Source organism: Emydura macquarii, unplaced genomic scaffold (genome assembly GCF_026122565.2).
Source record: "Emydura macquarii macquarii isolate MOO-44397 ecotype Brisbane River unplaced genomic scaffold, CSIRO-AGI_Emac_v2 contig_2681, whole genome shotgun sequence".
NCBI lineage: Eukaryota > Metazoa > Chordata > Testudines > Chelidae > Emydura > Emydura macquarii.
In genome coordinates this window covers 4,227,281-4,247,210 of record NW_027132818.1, presented here as the reverse complement: position 1 = coordinate 4,247,210, position 19,930 = coordinate 4,227,281, and the positions used below count along the sequence as shown (strand labels likewise).

The following is a 19,930-nucleotide window of genomic DNA, read 5'->3' as shown; positions in this document are numbered from 1 at the left end:
TAAAAATACCTCAACTCTGGTCGCTTTTCATATCAAACTATTACCCTATTTGTCATATACTTGCCTGTGACTTTTACCAACAAAGATAACAGCAAGTTGTGAATGCCTTCAGAAAAGAATTCTTTCCATTCACTGATCAGGTTCAAAGGAAGATTTTTAATAGCCTCAGGAGTTGCCGCCTGGAAGTAAGCACTAAGGGCAGAAGCCAAGTCACAGCTGACACAGGCAAAAATTTGCACAAGTGGAACATGATAAAGTGAACGGTTTTCACTTGTTGTCTGGAAAAAAAAAAAGACAGTAATTTCTTAGTCCTCTCTCTGCTTTAAGACAATTGTTTTATGCTACATTTGTAGAGTTACATATAGTTATAGAATTTGCTTTGAGATGTTTGATGGAAAAACAAGTCTTAGTTATCTCTACAAAATATGCTACATGAGAATAAGTAAGGCAGACAAATCTGTGCTCACCTGATTTCAGAGCTTCTGGTATTTGAGCTCACAAGATTATTTTAAAACTTCTGCTGGATCCCAATGAAAGTAAATAAAATACAACAACTCCCCAGCTCTTATCAAGGTTTAGAATAATGGATTGTTTCCATTCTTAAAGAACCTTTTACATAATAGTAGGCAGAAATTGCTACCAAGTGGATTCAAATAGAAATGTGTCTCTCTGCAACACTAAAATTTATGCTGCCAAGTAGACCAGATCTATATTTTAAAAAGCAACCCCATTCCTTCCCAAATATAAAAACTTTGTAAGCTCCATTCATTAAAGCATTTCCAAATTGCGGGAAACTTACATTCAACCAGAAATTATTAAAACGGTGTTCACTCCCTTGGACAAAAATTAATCTCCTCCCTCAAACTGGGTTCCTGCTTTTATTTTTATTCTGTCAAGATCCACAAAAAGTAATATGATTAACTACTGAAAATCCTCTAGAATGACAAGTCTACATAGCAAGTCCTCCCACTGAGGCTTACATTCTTGAAAGACAACATTTTAGATAACTGCATTACATATGCAGCAAGACTAAGACTAGTCTAGAAGGCCTTGGTACTCATGACCAATGGGCTATTGCTCTCTCATGGCAATGTTTCTGCTTCGTTTACCCATTTGTCTTCTGACAAGGAAACAACCATGTGATCAGCTAGGAAGGAGGCAAGTCTGACCTTTTCCCTACAGGGATAGCCCTCGACTAGCATCTCTCCTGGCATGAGAAGATAAACTTTTAATCCTGCCCTGCACCTTCACAGAGAGTGAGCAAGGAGAGAAAAAGAGGACTATGGCCCAAATCACCATCTATTCAATCTGGTGTATGTCTTCCAACTTCACCAGACACACAGTGTTTAATAGTATTAGATGTTAAAGCACAGCTACTGAGTTTCATTCAGTTAATTTTTAATGTGTCATATTAATAAATCTTGATTTTGTGGGATATTGTTCAGAATACAGGAATATATGGCACATATATTCAAAATAATTCTATAGTTTTTGCTGTCCAATGTACCAAAGCTGTTTCAGAAATTCTCATATTGCTACTGTAGTGCACAGACTAACTTCTTCCTAACAAACAGAGATTCATAGCCTTGCTGCTACCACACAGATGCAATATTTTGGTTTTTTTAGGTTGTACGCTACCTTCACTAGAAACAGAGCATTTTTTTTTTGAGAGAGAGAGAGAGACAGAGACAGAGACAGACAGACAGCACATGCTAAAAAGCTAAGATGACAAGGTTCCCACCTCAAGGAGCTATAATCAAAATGGATAGCATTCAGGTCACGAATAAGGATAGAGCACAAACAGTAAGTGACAGACCATGGAAAGTTTAGTATGCATTTTTTTAAAATAGCTAAAAACCTATAAATTTCTGAATAATGCTGATCCTTCAGTGTTATATAGTTTTCAAAGCACTGCAAATTTAAACATTAATTCAAATTGCCTGATTTCATTTTATTTCCTCCCCAAATTGACAAAAACCCTTTGCATCTGAAGCTCTACCAGCACTCTGATTCCTTCTGTGCTTATGCATTTTGCCTGCAGTTCTAGCCACATCTCTGTCCAAATTTCACAATCCACAAATGTAGCTTCCATGGTGCTTTGGGCTGCTGTCTTTAAATTAACATCCATCCTTCCATTTTATAATGATAGTAGTGTAAAATGATTAATATGTTTCTAGCCAAGATATATGATGCAACCCCTTTACTTATATTATGTAAAGCACTCTCACACCCTTCAGATGAAAGTTGCTATTAGAACATACAGAAACATAGTAAGACATAAATATCTGTTCTTTAGCCTGCTATTTTTAAATACAGAAAAGAAAATTGAGTCGAGTGTCAAATTAATAGGTGTCGAAAGTTGATTCTGAGTCCTATTGCAGGATGCAGTATACCGTTTAGCAATGATGTTTGTCATTTTACCTCCAACCAAGCCAGCATGGAGCACATTACGAAGTCCCACTCATTGTCCATCAGTGGAGATGTGGAATGTTTTAGCAACAAAGGAAGGTAACGGATCATCTCTATATTGAAACCAAGCAGCTGAGGAGTTGCTTCTTTCAGATTGCTGCAACAGAAATACAGAAGTTAAAACTATTCTCATTAATGTAGGGGAATAAACTATTTCTGTTCTAGCCTTAATGTTTCCTCTTAGGTCAAATTCAAGTTCAATGCTAGAATCTGACTAAGTGCTTAAAATACCCTTGCTTTCTTTGAGGTTAGATTCCTATCAACATGCAAACAAACAAGAAGTTCTGAGATTCTAGAAAGGCCACCAACTGCACATTATACTTATCTATTTGTTCAAATAATAACCTAATGTATATCAGTGAGTTTAGTAACTGAAATTACAGTTTGCATTATACTCCAGGACACAATTCAACATGGGTTTACAAGATTTAATGATTTCCTGTAATTAATAAAACATATGAATGAAACATACAAAGTTTAGTTTCAAGTGTGAGCACCTTGGTGTCCAAATCCCACAAGTTAATGCACAAATTGGTACACAGGCACCTACAACCATTGCCTATTTTAAATGCATAATGCAGGCATAATTAAGTTCTCATGACAGTCTGTCCCCATTTCATGACACAATTACACAAATCTCTTCAGTAAACCAAAGGTGGATGGTAGCAAAGTTACCCACCAGCTGAAAAGGAAGCTGTCCTCATTATCATTTCTCCATGACATAATGATTTTTAGTATTCCAGGTAGTAGCTCTCGACAGTCAATACTTCCACTATTTAAGCAGGAGTTTAAAATAGCAAGATATCCAAAAGCTCCTACAATACAATACAATACTATGTAAAAAAGCACATAGAACACATTGAATGCTCTTGAATATATTCATGTATTTGTTAACAAGACAAAACAATCACAGGAAAGGAAAAATGCATATCCAATTACTAAATCTCTTTGTTTTTATCTGAATTTAACCTTCTATATACAAAAATTTATTCTGGATAACTTTTAGATCTCTCTTATCTTTCCGTAGTTAATCCAGCGTTACTTTAAATGCAATGATAAGTTTACACAGTTTATAGTAAAAGAGATTCAAAAATGTAAATTCAGGTTCCAACAGCACATTTATCCTTTGCAGCAAAGATTTAAAAACAAAGAGTAATCGGTTAAACTATACATTTAACAAGATAATTAGGAAAAGAAAACATTACACATGTGCAATGTGCGGAGTTAACACTGCTCGCGGAAACTTGACATGTTAAATATGAAACCTTATTACTGCATTAATGTAGTTTTTCAATTTAAATTTCCATTTTAAAAGAAAGAAAAAAAATATGCATCCACACCTCCTAGAGAACAGGTACATTTCTTGCAAGCATCACACCAATCATGTGAGCATTCCATTAACTGCACCATTTATATGTGCAAATCAAGAAGCATACACCTCACACAAAATCTGGTGCTGTATTTACAAAAACTTTACCAGTTCTTTCATGAAGTGAGCTAGAGTCAGACTGAATGGGGAACCCATTCCTTGACTAAAGTTTAGAAACTAGGCACACATTCCTTAGCCAGGACCCTTTGAAAAAACAGGATGAGTCAGAAATGGACATGTGGACAAGAGGAGTAGACTGGGAACCTATTCTCTAATCACAGAGGATTGTGCCAAAGAGACACATGGGGATATCCTATATAGCCAGGGAATAGTCTGAGGACCCACTACCCTGTTATCTACTTAAAATTTCCCAGGTCAGGCCTAGTGGCCCAAATACAGTCTCAGGAGCAAAGTCAGAGAATCCAGGAAATGTTAATTGAATGTGTAACCCAATGATAATATAGTCAAATACACACTAGTTGTGGAGAAAATAAGGGATCTGGCAGGGGCAGGAAAACTCAAGACTTTGATCAACTATTCCCTTTTAACCAGTGTTCAAAAATTCACACTTCCAAAGCATTTACAATACGTCTATTTGCAAGAGCTCACCTGAGTGGTCATGAATTTGTTTTAACAAAGCTAAGATTTTCAAATTCAGCAAGGTATTATATACTCCTCACTGAGGAATACTGACATGACAAGTATTTAAGTAGCTTGGTCAATAAGAATGTGGCCAAAAATGTATGAAAACAAGGAAGAGGAAGAAGGAAGAGTGAGGGGTGGTGGGTTTTTTAAACACACCATACTCAAACATGTGAAGGAATTTTGCTTATACTTTCCTACACAATTCTTTGGGCAGAAACCCAACTATTAAAAGTTTAGGTTCAAAAAGATAACTTTTCAGAAAATTATACTTTTTCAAAAGCAACACAGGCATTTAGAGCCTAAGTCACATTAAGTCACATTACAATACTCAACACTGCTGTGCCGAAATACCATAAAAATCTGGGTTTGGGTCATTTACTTCTAATTCTGGATGGGCCATGTGGGCAATACTTTGTTATATGAATGAGAACAGTCCTTAACTTATAAAACTGTCGGTTCAACATGTAATCAAGACATAATGTGCTGACAATTAAAAATATACATTTTCATTCCAACAATAATTTGTTGGTATTCAACAATTGCCTTATCAAATAGTCCACGAAGCATTACTACGAATAAATTAATTACAAAATCATCCCATCTTAAATTAATAAACCAAACTGGATGAAGAGCGTATAGTTATGTTACTGACCATCAGTACTGAAGAGCTCTGTTTGCATGCATACCATAAGTTTAGCAGTACACTGGATAACTAGTTCTTCCTTTTCTTCTTCAGGTAAAAATGGAGACAGGCTCTGAACTGTATGCAAGTTGCCTTCTGTTAATGGGAAAAACCTGTTAATGTAAACAAGATGCCAAGAATGAAACTGAGAAACAAAAATCAGTATTATTATAGGAAAACGTAAATTGGATCCTGGATGAAAGAAGGGTTATTTCATATTCTGCTTCTTTCAGGCCATTTATATTCAGTAAATTGCATTTCTTTTACACTGCATATATAAATTCTAAATAGCATCCATCCTACATATTTCATTCATAAGAACCAGTAGCAATATAATATCATCAACAACATTCACTCACAACTACAAGTAATTATGAACTGTAGTATTAGAATACCCTTCTGTCATCTTATAAAGTTGTTTTATTTCACTGGATGCAATATTCTTTGTATGGATCAATTTAACCATGGCTAATGCCCAAAGTCTTCCACTCTCTTTTGATCTACAGGAAAAAAAGGAAAAAAAGAAATATTTAATTTACATGTAGATTGTATATACCCACACACAAATATGTGAATGTATCAAGGAAAAGACCTTAATGAAGACTTTAATTTCAGAATGAAATCACATCAGTAAAACTGATGGCATTTAATAGTCTCTGTAGTGTAAATACCAAAACCAGAATAAATCAGGAGTGTTATATTTCACTGGGTATTTTCTAATCTGTACCTACCTGCTAAATAATATTTGTAGAAGGTTGGTTGTATTACGAAGTGCACTTAAATCCTCATATGTAACACTGATTACTTGAAGCATGTTGAGAAATTCAAGGAGCAGACAAGGAGGATTATCAAGTTCTTCAATCCACTGCAATGAGTACAGCAGTTCTGCAACTAATTAAGCCAATAAAAGTATCCGTTTTAATATATGCATGGTGTACATGGGGAGCCTCTGCTGATATTTTCAAGAATCTTAGTAACTCATCATTAAAAAGCTTACATTCACACATAACTTCAGGTGCTGAGAGGAATGAGTTGGACTCCTGGAACCGTAACTAATGTATTTTGGGGTTAACAATAGGTAATAATATATGAAACATTAATTTTAGCCATTTTAGATGTTTAGGCACTATTAAAATGAAAAAAGCATGGCAAGGACTCTAGTTAGTGACTCCTCTCCAACACTTTCATATTTTCTTCCTCTCTTCACTCTAGTTTTCCTGGCTGCTTCTCCTAAATTAGGCAGTCAAGACCTAATTTCGGACAGTAACCCTAGTCTGAAGTTAGAAACCCAGTTCTCAAATTACTGAGGCTATGGCTACACTGACGGTGGCAGATCGACTTCTCTGGGTCGACTGAGCAGTTAGTGAAGACCCGCTCAGTCGATCCAGAAATCGACGTATTAAGACCACCTTCTCAAGTGGTGTAGCGCTGTGTCGACAGGAACACGGTTCTCGTTGGTGCAGTGCAGTAAAGACAGCGCGCAGAACAGAAGCAGAGAAGTCGACAGGAGTTCCGCAAGTTTTTTGCGTAGCTTGCATAACTCCGGTCAACTGCTGACGAATCTCGGAGGTAAATGTAGACAGCCCCTGAGTGTTTCTTTCTTCTTCATTCTCTTATATAGGACCACACCAAGAAGTTACATTCCTCTTCAACAGCATCAGAATAACATGCAGTGGAATCACTACTTCATAAGATGCAAAATGTCAATGGTCAGATCTGATTTAAGAACATCAAAATAATTAAGCCATTTCACAAGTAAAATGACTGAACAAGAGGGAAGTATGGATGGAGTGATGAGGAGAAGAAAAATGGTCGCAATAACATCTCCAATCTCATGCCTAACCATGCAACAGGCAATGTTTTGGGACAGCCAAAGAACTGTTTTTACCTGAGTGTATGCTAAGAGGTTAGTTGACAGAGTATGAATACAAGCAAAAATGAAAGGCCAGAAGGGTTCTAGATATATAAAAACCACACTAAAAGATACTTGTGCACTTAAAGCAGGAGCAGAGCAACAACTGTAAAAGATATAGGATAAAGTAATAAGGTAAGTTAGCTATATTCCAAACTTTTCATTAATAATTGCTTCCACCAATTAATACAATTTGGTTTACAACTACTATATAAAATCAGCTGCTCTCTAGTTTTGCCATTCTTACTTATATTCTCAATTTTCTTTCTTTCCGCATCATGGTTTTCAAACACCACCTCATCTTCCAGTATAAGTAGTGCCATTTTACTTAACAATGCTGCAGTGCAGAGATGATTTGGAAGCTTAGTTGTTTTGTGTAGCTTAACATCTGTTCCAGAGGGCTCACAGTTCACACTCAGTCTTCCTTCCAAAAGAGGTTTGTGTAACCACTGTAACACACACAGAAAAGGAGTTGTCCACAATTAAGTGTCATTTTTACAGGAATAATATAAAGTCTCAGTCATTTATGCAACTTTTCAAATTCAAAATTACTTACGAAGTCACTTAAAAGTTCCCATATTGAGATTCCAAGTGTTCATAACAAATAGCCAGTAAAAGTACCATAACTGGAGAACTATTCCCAACAAAGATCTAATCGCTGTTGCAAGGTCAGGTGGGGGGATTCCTAATTTAAATATAAAATCCTTTTCTGTCTAATTTCAATCATATTGCCAACCAAATTAAAGGAACTAACTTCAAAATTGCATTATGTCTGAAAATTGTATACATTGTATAGTTGCAAGTAATACTGAGTATTATATACCGACTGTAGTTATGGGAAAAACTTTTTTTTTTTCCCAGTTTACTCTGCCTATTTGAAACCACTTTGAGGACAGTCAGTTTCACTGTTTTCTCTCTATAGTCAGTAAGTCAACTGAAAAGACTATAAAACAGCTGCAGAGGAACAATAAAAGCCTTATAAAAAGATTATTTTTAAATGTCACAATTTACTTTTAAGGGGTCACTATCAGAAACTGTATTCTTTTACCGAGTAAATTGCAAAAGAAGGTCAGTTGATAATGTTATTTAAACAGTATTTTATGCAGAATCCAAAAAGAGAGGGCAGTTTTTATATTTGCAGATTTTGCATAGCACCGTTGGGGACACAACAGCCTAAATGCTCTGTGAATGGATGGCCCATGCTCATACTTCAACTTCCCCTCCAATACGGAAAAGGATTCATCCACCTCTGCTGCTTTCTCATTGGGCCTTTATCCTACAAGCTTCTGAGCACTTTGGCCTTACCAGTGCTTAACTGTAAGTATTCGCTGATTTCAATGGGACTATTCATGTGCTTAAAGATAAGCATGTGCATAACTGTTGTGCTGGATCATGGCCAGGGTGGTTCAGCACCGTGCAGCATTGAGCTCCTAAACCAAACAAAGATTGAGGGGGTGGAAACTGGACAGGCAGTAGAAAGAGAGGCATACTTCACATCATTTCCAGCCACATTATTCCAGAGATTAAGCAGGAAAGATTGCAGAGAAAGCAGCCTGGGTTGTAGATACAGCAGCTATTTCATTCTGCAACAACTTTCAAACTGCAGTTATTATTATACCTCAATGGTTAGAGATTCCCGCAACTTTTCCCATTCAGAGCGGTTTGGAGTAATATGTCCAAAATAAGCTCCCAGAAGACAACTAGACTGTTGACCAACTTCCAGTAGCTTCGTCAGCAAATCATTAACTGCAGAGATCAAAATCTGAAGGCTGAAAAAATGGGAGGAAAAATTCTTCCTGAGAAATTAAGCACAATCACGTGACAAGACATGACATGTCCCATCAATAGCAGGCCACATCAATGGCTTTTCACTTGCATTTTAGGTCATGCTGTAATCTCACCTCATAGACCGAATAATAAACATTTTCATTATTTAGGACTAAGTAGAGGCAATGTTAAAGCATTAGTCTTGATTGTTTCTTATTTTAGTATCCCAAAACAAACAAATACACAGTAAAAATAGTTACCTTTTAACATCCAAAGAGGAAGACTGAATTTGATTCTTGACCCACAATGCAGATTTATGCAAGAAGTTGCTCGGTTTCTGCATATAGCCAACCTGATGCACAAGTGAATTTAGGCCAGATAACCAAGTATGCTTTAGTTTATGTACAAGTAAATCTGAACACAAAAAAATACAATAGTTAAAACATTAACTGCCGAATTACATACTGCATAATGGTGGACAATGAACAAATCTCTAACATTTCTGTGGGGGAAAGGAGTCAGGGATAAAATCTTCTCCTCTGAAGTGTTACTTTTGAAACAGGATTATTTTAAGCAAACAGATATCTAATCTCCTTACTATACAGCAATTTGTGTTAAATCCTTTGAAAAATACAAATACTGTGTAAGATTTTACTTCAGAAAACGTTGTTGCTACCCTACCAGTATTGAGTACAATATCTCAGTGTGGCCTCATCGTGCATGTACCTATTTAAGATGTTAAACATTCACTATATAAATTCTCTGTTAACACATGAAGTAGAGTTTCTCAATCTTTTTAGCTCAGTAACCAATTATTTGAAGTAAAAAATTTGCAGGAACCTGTTACATTTATTTAAAAAAGTAAAATACGTATATAATTATCACTCTCACACCCTATTAAGTCAAGCATACAAAAGTTAAGAAATGTAAGAATTAAAGATGCCTAAGCCACCTTAATTTGGCCATCTTGTGCATATGTATTATGATAATATTAATTACATGGAATCATAGACATGTAGGGCTGGAAGAGACTTCAAGAGGCTAACAAATCTAGCCCCCTACAGTGAGGCAGGGCCAAGTAAACCTAGACCATTCCTGACAAGGGTTTGTCCAACCTGTTCCTAAAAACCTCATATGACAGGGATTACACACTCTCCCTTGGAAGCCTATTCCAGAGTTTAACTATCCTTACAGAGTTGGAAAGTTTTCCTTAATAGCTAACCTAAATCTCCCTTGTTGCAGATTAAGCCCATTACTTCTTACCCTACCTTCAGTGGACATGGAGAACAACTGATCATCATCCTCTTTATAACAGCCCTTAACATATTTGAAGGCTTATCAGGTCCCCCCTTCACTCTTCTTTTCTCAAGACTAAACATGCCCAGTTTTTCTTAAAACTTATCTTCATAGGTCAAGTTTTCTAAACCTTTTATCATTTTTGTTGCTCTTCTCTGGACTTTCTCCGATTCATCCACATCTTTCCTAAGTGTGGCACCCAGAACTGGACACAGTACTCTAGCTAAGGCCTTGCCTGTGTCAAACAGAGTGGGACAATGTGTCTTATATACAACACTCCTGTTAATAAACCCGAAAAGGGTATAAGTCTTTTTTGCAACTGAAGCACATTGTTGATTCTCATTCAATTTGTGAGCTATTATAATCCCCAGATCCTTTTCAGAAGCATTATTACCTATCCAGTTATTCCCCAATTTGCAGTTGTGCATTTGATTTTTCCTTCTTAAGAAAAGTACTTTGCACTTATCTTCATTGGATTTCATCTTGTGTCATCTCCAAGTTGTCAAGCTTGTTTTGAATTCTAATCCTGTCCTCCAAGGTGCTTACAACCCTTCCCAGCTTGGTGTCATCCGCAAATTTTGTAAGCATATGCTCCACTACATTATTCAAATCATTAACGAAAATATTGAATAGACCCAGGACTGACCCCTATGGAACCCCACTAGATGTACCTTGCCAGTTTGACAGTGAAACTCTGATAAATACCCTCGGAGCATGGTCTTTTAATCAGTTGTGCACCCACCTTATAATAATTTCATCTAGACCACTTTTTCCTAGCTTGCTTTGAGAATGTCAAGTGGGATTGTGTCAAAAGCCTTTCTAAAAACAAGATACATCACATCTCCCATTTCCCCGCTATCCACTAGGCCAGGAACCCTGTCAAAGAAGGAAATTAGGTTGGTTTGGCATGATTTGTTCTTGATATCCATGCTGGCTATTCCTTATAACCCTATTATCATGTAGGTGATTACAAACTGAATGTTTAATAATTTGTTCTAGTATCTTTCCAGGTATCGAAGTTAGGCTGACTGGTCTATAATTCTCTGAGTTCTCTTTGGTCCCCCCCTTTTGAAAACAAGCACTAGGTTTACCCTTCTCCGATCTTCTCCGTCACCCATCCTCCATGAGTTCTCAAAGATAATTGCTAACAGTTCTGAGAATGCTTCAACTAGTTCCTTAAGTACCCTAGAATGCATTTCATTAGGCCCTGCCAACTTAAATACACTTATCTAAATATTCTTATACCTGTTTCTTTTCCTGTTGTGTTCCTTCCCCCTTGTTAATATTAATTGTGTGGAATATCTGGTTACCACTAACCTTTTTAGAGAAGACTGAAGCAAAACAGACATTAGACACCTCAGCTTTCTTGATGCCATCAGTTATTAGCAATCTCTCCCCACTAAGCAGAACACCCACACTTTCCCTAGTCTTTCTCTTGCTCTTAGTGTATTTAAAGAACCTCTTCTTATTGCCTCTTATGTCCCTTGCTAGGTTTAACTTACTTTGTTTTAGCCTTTCTGACTTTGTCCTTAGATGTTTATGTTACTCTTTTGTAGTCCTTCTTAGCAATTCATCCATGTTCTGTAGAATTCTTTTTTGATTTTCAGGTCATTAAAGAGCCCCTGATGCAGCCATATTGGCCACGTCTTATCAGGATAGTCGGCAGTTGTGTCTCTAATATGGTCTCCTTAAGAAGCTGCCAACTCTCCTGAACTCCTTTATCCCTTAGATTTTCTTTCCATGGGACCTTACCTACCAGTTCTGTAACTTTGTTAAAGTCTGCTTTTTTGAAGTCCATTGTTTATTCTGCTGCTCTCACTTCTTCCTTTCCCTAGAATCATGAAATCTATCATTTCATGATCACTTTCATCCGTATTGTCATCCAACATCAGATTCGCATTCAATTCCCTTTTCTGTTGGTTAGAATCAAGTCTAAAATGGCTGTCCCCTGGTTATTTCTTCCACTTTTGAAACAAAAAGTTGTCCCCAACACACTCAAAGAACTTATTGGACAGTTTGTGTTTTGCTATTCTATTTTTCCAACAGATGTCTGTGTAGTTCAAGACCCCTATGACCACATGCTATTTTTTTTCCCAGAGGGCCCTTGCCTTAGTCAGTGCACAGAATGGATGGTGCTCACTTAATGATTAGCCATTCAATATTTTACTTTCTTCTCATTGTCTGTATGATCCCAGGCCTTATTTACTGCACACTATTCAAACCCTGCTCTGAAAACAGAATTATTAATTTCCTCATGGGCTTCAGTATGGTGCTCTTTAATATAATAGCTGCGTGTTTCATACATAATACATTTATCTTTGCAACACCCCTCTGAGAAAAGGGGGTGATATTATCCTTATTTTACAGAGGGGAACAGAAGCACAGAAAGATTAAGGTAAAAAGTATCAATTCATTTTGAGTGTCCAATCTGAGATGCGTAAAACCTAATTTTTCAGAGTACAAAGGCATTATACAACAATGTCCAAAGCACAGCTCTCATTGCTTCAGTTGCAACAGTGAGGGTTTAGCAAATCAGACCCTAGGGTTTCATGTCAAGCACCCAGAAAATGAGAATGCACTACTACACCAAACTATTTTTTTTTAAACAGGTGGTTGTTTTGAAACTTGACTAGCATCATACAGGAACTCTGTGGCAGATGCAGATACAGACAAAAATTCCCCAGAGCAGCGTTTAGCTGCCTTAACCATGTGACCCTCCTTCCTCTTCCTGCAATCCCCTCCCTCATTCACTCAACACCTTCCAACTTCTTCAACAAATAAGGCAGAGGTCCTACAGGCAACCTCTCCTTCAATACACAACCTGGCCCAATGACTATCCATTGTTATTCACAGTGACAATTCATAGTCATTCCCATCATCCTGGACCAGGAAAAGAAAGCAAAAATGACTCCAGAGCCTGATGGTTAGGGAACTCACCAGAGAGGAGGGAGACCCAATTTCAAGTCCCTGCTCTAGTGACTAATTATTTATAAAAAGTGGGAAAAGTTTCAAGAGAAGAGAGTGAGAAAGCCCCATACCAAAATATCCCATAGCCCAGTAGCTAGGGCACTCCTCTGCAATGTGTGGGACCCAAATTCAGATCCCTTCTTCTCATCAGGCAAAAGGGGGAACTGAACTCAGGTCTCCCATATCCTAAGTGAGTGCCATGACCAGTGGGCTATAGTGTATAAGGGAGGTACCACCAGCATCTGATTGTGAATCCTTTCCTTTTGCTTTTATCAAAATGCCTGAAAGTCTAAATAAAGTTTTCCAGGTTGAAACAAAATGTTTCAACATTACTAGAATGTTACAGCTTCTTCAGTTTGGTCAAAACTATTTGGCAAATTCAACATAAATTTGTGAATAGTTTTGATCAACCAAACTCTGCAACTATTCTTATGAAAAACATCCCCAAGCGCTAGTTATAACCGACCAGCTGAGAAACACTGATCCTACTTTATGTGGATATTACTTGGGTATTATGTTGTGGGGTGTTTTGCACAAAACCTTAAATTTCTGAGGTAGCTTTTCTCTACTATTGCCCTGAAGACCAACCTTTAATACAAACCAACATTAAACACATATACACATGCAATCAAAAAAATAAATGTTCCAAAGTCAGATTTTAATTTGCAAAGTAATTCCTGTATTGGGTTACCTGACAAGCGTGTAGCATCCTGACTTTGAGCACACAGCTGGAAAATAGTGAACAACAAGTCTTCAGAAGATGGCATCAGTAAGCACCCTTTAACTGAGCTGAAAAAGTTAGAGGCTATGTCACAGATGAATGATACTGATGGTTCAGTATTTCCAGCTTCAGAAAGATCCTTAGCTTTCAAAAGAGCTGCTTGAAGTTTATCAATAATTCTTTCAACATAAATTTCACCAATCAAGGACTCTATTGAGAGAAGAGGACATTTTATGATTACTCTCTGACAAGTAAGATCCTACGGAAGCCATCAGACACTATATAATCAGTATCTGCCTGCTTTTCCAGATTCACTAATACTGAAAGCATGATCAAGGAGAAAGTTTGCTTTAATTTTGTTTGCGCTACAGCTTGATTCATTTTACTATAGCCAGTGATGCCCTAGCTCTTTAATATCTGGTGGAACACACCCAACATATTCTTGATAGTATGTTACACAAGCACTTAGCACAGAATGAAAGGTTTACATGCAGCAATACCTCCAGTTCCATAGCCACCCATTGAAATACCTGACCCTGACTCACAATAGGGCAAACATTCAACCCTGGAGCGCTGAAGAACTCCTAAGCCAGAGAGTCTGGCTAACTACTTTTCTGGAGTGGTCAGCAAGTTTTCCACATCCTCCTCTGGGACCCAATAGCAAAACAACAGTATTCTGAAGATCTCTCTATCTATCCTACAGTAAGCATCCATCTTACTGATGCATCTCTGAGGAAATTATTAACCGCTTCTTGGGCACCAAAAAAGAATCCAGCCATCAAATAAACTAGGGAACATTACAGCAAGCATTTTATAAATACTAGCAAGCTAAACAAAAGGACAGCATTATAAATATATTGACTTTAAAATTGAGTAATATACCAAAATATGAAACTCATTAATACAGAGGTGTATGTCACACTTGCCACAGAAGAAAAGCAACAGGTGGAATAGGCTGTTACTCACAAAGAGGTACCATACATCTCTCGATGTATGTGCCCCATATAAGCAGATTTATGACTTATAAATTGCTTCCATCATCTGAGGTCACATGGCTCAAATGTGGGTCCCTAACCCTTCAGGTTTGACACTACTTTCTGAACAGTAAACTTCAGATGGTATGGTCTATTCTGTAGTAGATCATTTAGAAATCAGTCTTCACAGTAAAGAATTATACAGTTAGATTAGTAAAACTAGAAATTTCAGAGAAAGAAGATTAACACTGATCCTGTTAAAAGATGCACAGAAATGGAAGCATATCAAGTAACGACTTCAGGTTAGCATTAGTTAAATTAACAGGACATGGTATACTAGCTGAAGTAAATATATAAGCAAAGAAGCATCTAGATGTTACAAAATGTGATATGAAAAAAAAACCTCAAGAAGTTTTGGTTTCCCCCCCAAAGAAGTAATTCACCTACCATTTTTAACATGCTGTGATAACACCAAGCTCAGGAGTGTCCATCTTTCTGAACCGTATGATTCCGATGAGGTTGTTGTGGTTTTCAAACCCATATAGCATAGATCATCTGCTAGTATTACAAGATTTTCCCCTAGTATGTTGCCTTTCAGCCACTCAGAGATTAATGAATGTTTCACTGTGTCTGAGCATGCCTGAATTACAAGAAAATAACTATTTTAGCAACGTTAACAACTTTAAGAGTATAGGATTAGTATGTAGCCTTTATAGACAGTACTTCATTCCTATACATTAATGACACCAAGTTATAATGTCTGCTTTCCTCCAGAAACTAATGACAAGTTACATACTGGGGAAAAATTCTGCTAGGTGATGAGACAATTATTATTATACATAATAAAAAAGATAAAAAAACAGGAAGGAATTTTAAAGGGTGAAGAATGCATAAGTGAGAAGGGATGACATTGATACTGGGCATCAAGAGATCTGAGTTCAGTTCCCAGCTCTGCTACCAACTTCACTTATCACTTCAGGTAAAACACTTAAATTCCTCTGTGCCTTTTTTCCCTACATGTAAAAATGGGGATAATAATACTTTATTTCACAGGCATGTTGCAAAGATAAATGTACTAATGTTTGTGAGTTGCTCAGACAAGATGGTGATAAATGCTATACAAATGCCTATAAAGTAAAATAACTTGATCCTAATTACACAGTGTTTCCAAATATGGAGATATGTAAACTCAACCACTTTCTAAAGTACATAAGCACAATGTGATGCTGTTTGGTAGAGAATGAATGGCTCAGGGGGATGGAAATCTATATAACATCACCCCTCCTGGCCCCCCAAATGACTAGATCCCAAATGTTAGAGACTCCTATATATGAATGGACAAGGAGCCCCTCCATATCAGAGACGAGACACACTGAAGGTGGAAGTTTACAATATAGGTAGTGTAGTGCATCTGTGGTGTAAATCAGTGTTTCTCAAACTTTTTGTGCTGGGGATCCCATTTAGACTTAAAAAAATATAGTGACCCTCCTACTAGAAAAAACTGACACTCTTCCCTCAGCTCCACTCAGGGTGGGGAGCTTCAAGCCCCCTTCAGGGCTGGGGATTCCGGGCTTCAAGCCCCCTTCAGGGCTTCATGCAAAATAAAACTCCCAAAGAAGATACCTTTTGAATTATTTGGAGGAAAATATTCCATTTCAGATCCATCTAGTGAAAAAACAAATAAATAAAAGTGTAGTTAATAAAAGATATTCCACTAGGTTAAAAAGTTTAATGCAATCTCTAACTATTTATTGTCCAATTTTAATTTCTGAAGAGTGGATGTGTATAAATTGTCAAGATTTACTAATGAGCAAAGGTTACTCCCATAATTATGATTATTTTGATTATTTAGCAGCCAATAATCAATTAAAGAAAATATAATTGCCAATTACATGGCAACCTAAGCTTCCCCCGTCAACTAGATCAAAATGGGGAGAAGTGACTGTGATATAGTATTAACCTGTAGCCTTTCTCTTAATGTCACACTGGCTGAATTGGGGGGGGGCATTTATTATATTTTTTAACATCAATACATCAGAATCATAATAATTCATGTGAGATATGCCATGTCAGGTACCGTTAGAAAGGCTATAATGTGCTAAGTAAGATGATAATGTTTATGTTCATGTGTTATGGGTGTAATGGAAGGAATGGATATCTGTATTTTATCTGTATCTCTTATTGTACTTTGTTTCTGGGCAACACCCCAGGCAGGATGGCTGCAGCACTAGCCTGCTTAATGGCCCATTAAAGAAATTCACAGGTACACGGGGGTTAGGGGGAGAAGCCAGGGATATACCTGATGAGTTACCAAGACTTACTCATGTGACTTTGGACTTCATCTTATTCCTGTAATTTTCCACAAGCAGCATGGCAAAGGCCAAAGGACATAAAAGGTAGCTGCACCACATCCATTTTGTCTTCAGTCTTCAGCCTACCTCTGAACCAACTCATCTACAACTAAACTAAAGCTGTGAAACAAAAGGACTGAGACCCACCCAGGTACTGGATGTATACCAGAGGGACTGTACAAGCCTACAAACTCCATGATTCTATTAGAAACCTGATATACATGGACTTTCAAATCAATTGTATTTGTCTGATTGCTTTAATCCTTTAACACTTCTCTTATAGTTTCTTTTTTTTATAATAAACCTTTAGTTTTAGTTACTAAAGGATTGGCTGGCAGCATGGTATTTGGGTAAGATCCAAACTTATATTGATCTGGTACTGTGGCTGACCCTTTGGGGTCAGGAGGAACCTTTCTGGTAAAGAGCATAGAGTTTTAAATAACTGATCTCTTAAATAACGACTTAGTGGCCAATTGGTAGCCAAAGACTGAAATGCAGTAAAGGGGGCTGTGTATATTTTTATTTTGGCTTCTTGATAACCAGTGTGGGGGAATCAGAAGCACTGTTCATGGCTGGTTGGGAAGTTTGACTTCAGTGTCACCCACCAGTGCTGGGAGAATCTGCTCTCCTTTTACAGCCTGCCCTGACCTTGGCATTTTCAGGTGGCTACCCTAGGCACGGACGGGTCACACTATAAATCATATTGTATGAAAAAAAAAGATGATAATTTAGGAACAAAGATCTTCAGATGTATTCATTATTTTCAGTACAGTATATTTATGCCAGGTAAGAGGGATAAACATATTATGTTCTAACACCTTTCCTAGTATTCTAATTCCAAATTCTTCTAATTTCCATCTTCCCTTTGTCAGATTCATCCAAAACAAATGTTAATTTGAGTCAGAATACATTTTCCAGATCCAAAATAACAGTTATTCCCACTGCCAGTTGTAGTCCACAAATCAGGATAGTCATTATATAAATTCTTCTATATGCAAAGTAAAAAAGAAAGCCTTACCTTAGTTAAGTCATCAAGAATATTTTTTCTCTCTGTGTTATTGTTACAACAAGTAAGGACACTATACAAAATATCAACCAGAAAATCTGTCTCTTTCCTCCAATCTTCTTTCAACCAAGCTATTAAATTCTGATGCAAAAACCGTACTGATGGATTTTCATGCTGAAGTTTTACATCTTCCTGGGATTCAGTCTGAGCAGCACTCACACCATTTTCCTGCTCTAACAGCACTTGAAAAACTCTGCTAGAAGGGAAGAAGTTGAGCAAAGCAGAAAGAAATTTTAAGTGCCGATCAGACTTCTGTTCACTGATATACACAATACTCAATTCAGCGAGGCTGCAGACTAAATCTTCTAAAGGTTCTTTCCTTAGAAACAAAATATGTGGTGGACCAGTCAGTATTTCAGATTCACCATTATTTGTCACTTCAGCAGGCTTCTCATTCTCTGTGTTTCTTTCAGATTCATTTTCATCTGTAAATCTGATCTTTATGGTTCTTCTTTTGCTTGGTTTCATAGAGCTCTCAGGACTCTGGAGAATTTGCAGCATACAGGATATAGCAACCAAAGATTTCTCATCAGCATCTTCTGAATCGACGTGGAGTACACACATTTTTGAGAGACTGTCCCAGAAATTTGACAACAGTCTCCGGAAAGTTTCAGCAGTGCCATCATCATTTAAAATTTCTGTCTTCGTTTCCCAGGAGCTCAGTGTTTCTGCTAATTGGTAAAACAATGGACTTGTTTGTAACCTAGTCTCTTTAAGGACAGTTTCAAGGAGAGGAATTAACTACAAACAGAAATACAAGAAAAAGTTTTAGTAAGTAAATGTTTACATAGTTTTAATCATGACAATCTCAGGAAACTTTGCAAAACCAAGTATTTAACATATATTAAATATCAATCCCAAAAACAGAATTTGCAAAACATCAAACCCATCCAACCTCTTCTATTAAACAGAATTAAATGTCACTTACAAACCCTTCCCCATCACATTTATATTTCATTATTAAAGAAGTTAAGTTTTGATACAATAATTCCCCACTCTGTCAGAGGGTTTGATTTTATGGGAAGGAGGATATAGGAACAGAGCTAATCTTATTTTTTTTAAATTCTCTGGGAATTTTTTTTTATTAGTAAATAAATTTGCATTGAAGAGTTTTACAATTTTGTCAAACTTAAAATTGTGAAATTGCAAATCAGAGAACAAGAACTTTTTAAATATTTACTAATATATACCTGATCACATATAAGCATCTTCTGAATTTGTTTTTGCTCATCTCCTTCACCTAAATTCTGTAGCATGGCAAATCGTAAACACTCCATAAATGAAGATATGATTGCAGAACATTCTGAATGGCTAGCTATGGCTCGTTCACTTGACAGCCTAAATAAATATAAATCAGGAGAAATAAAAAGAAACAGTCATTGTTCCCTGATTACAAACAATCTGATTACAATGCTTTAATGTAATACCAAAGGTGCTGTTCATTTGAGGAAAAATGGATAAGAAAATCTATTACAACTCCACAAATGACCTCAAAGTAAAAATTCAGAAAAGAAGTTCTACATAAATGAAAACTAGAACTGTGGGCATTTAAGGATAATACTTTTTTGCCTAATTTACTTATTCATAAAAAATACAATTAAGGGATGAAACACATTTGTGGCTTAATGGACAAATGCACTATTTAATTGAATCTAAAGTTTGAAATGCCCCCAAAATAGTGCCACTTTTTAAATCTCTGCTTTGTGTGTGC

The 19,930-nt window shown here is 36.7% G+C and overlaps 1 protein-coding gene across 1 annotated transcript in view; it reads right to left on the bottom strand.

The window, feature by feature from the left end:
* The window catches only part of LTN1 (listerin E3 ubiquitin protein ligase 1), a 40,490-nt gene that overhangs the window by 9,935 nt on the left and 10,625 nt on the right, over window positions 1-19,930 (bottom strand). The window contains exons 9-22 of the mRNA XM_067565635.1: window positions 19,410-19,557; window positions 18,172-18,960; window positions 16,426-16,467; window positions 15,250-15,442; window positions 13,799-14,038; window positions 9,105-9,258; window positions 8,696-8,846; window positions 7,325-7,526; window positions 5,897-6,056; window positions 5,561-5,665; window positions 5,136-5,278; window positions 3,149-3,284; window positions 2,422-2,566; window positions 65-278 (exon numbers count right to left, since the gene is read on the bottom strand). Coding sequence (XP_067421736.1) covers window positions 65-278; window positions 2,422-2,566; window positions 3,149-3,284; window positions 5,136-5,278; window positions 5,561-5,665; window positions 5,897-6,056; window positions 7,325-7,526; window positions 8,696-8,846; window positions 9,105-9,258; window positions 13,799-14,038; window positions 15,250-15,442; window positions 16,426-16,467; window positions 18,172-18,960; window positions 19,410-19,557 — 2,822 coding nt within the window. The remainder of the gene's footprint in view (window positions 1-64; window positions 279-2,421; window positions 2,567-3,148; window positions 3,285-5,135; window positions 5,279-5,560; window positions 5,666-5,896; window positions 6,057-7,324; window positions 7,527-8,695; window positions 8,847-9,104; window positions 9,259-13,798; window positions 14,039-15,249; window positions 15,443-16,425; window positions 16,468-18,171; window positions 18,961-19,409; window positions 19,558-19,930) is intronic.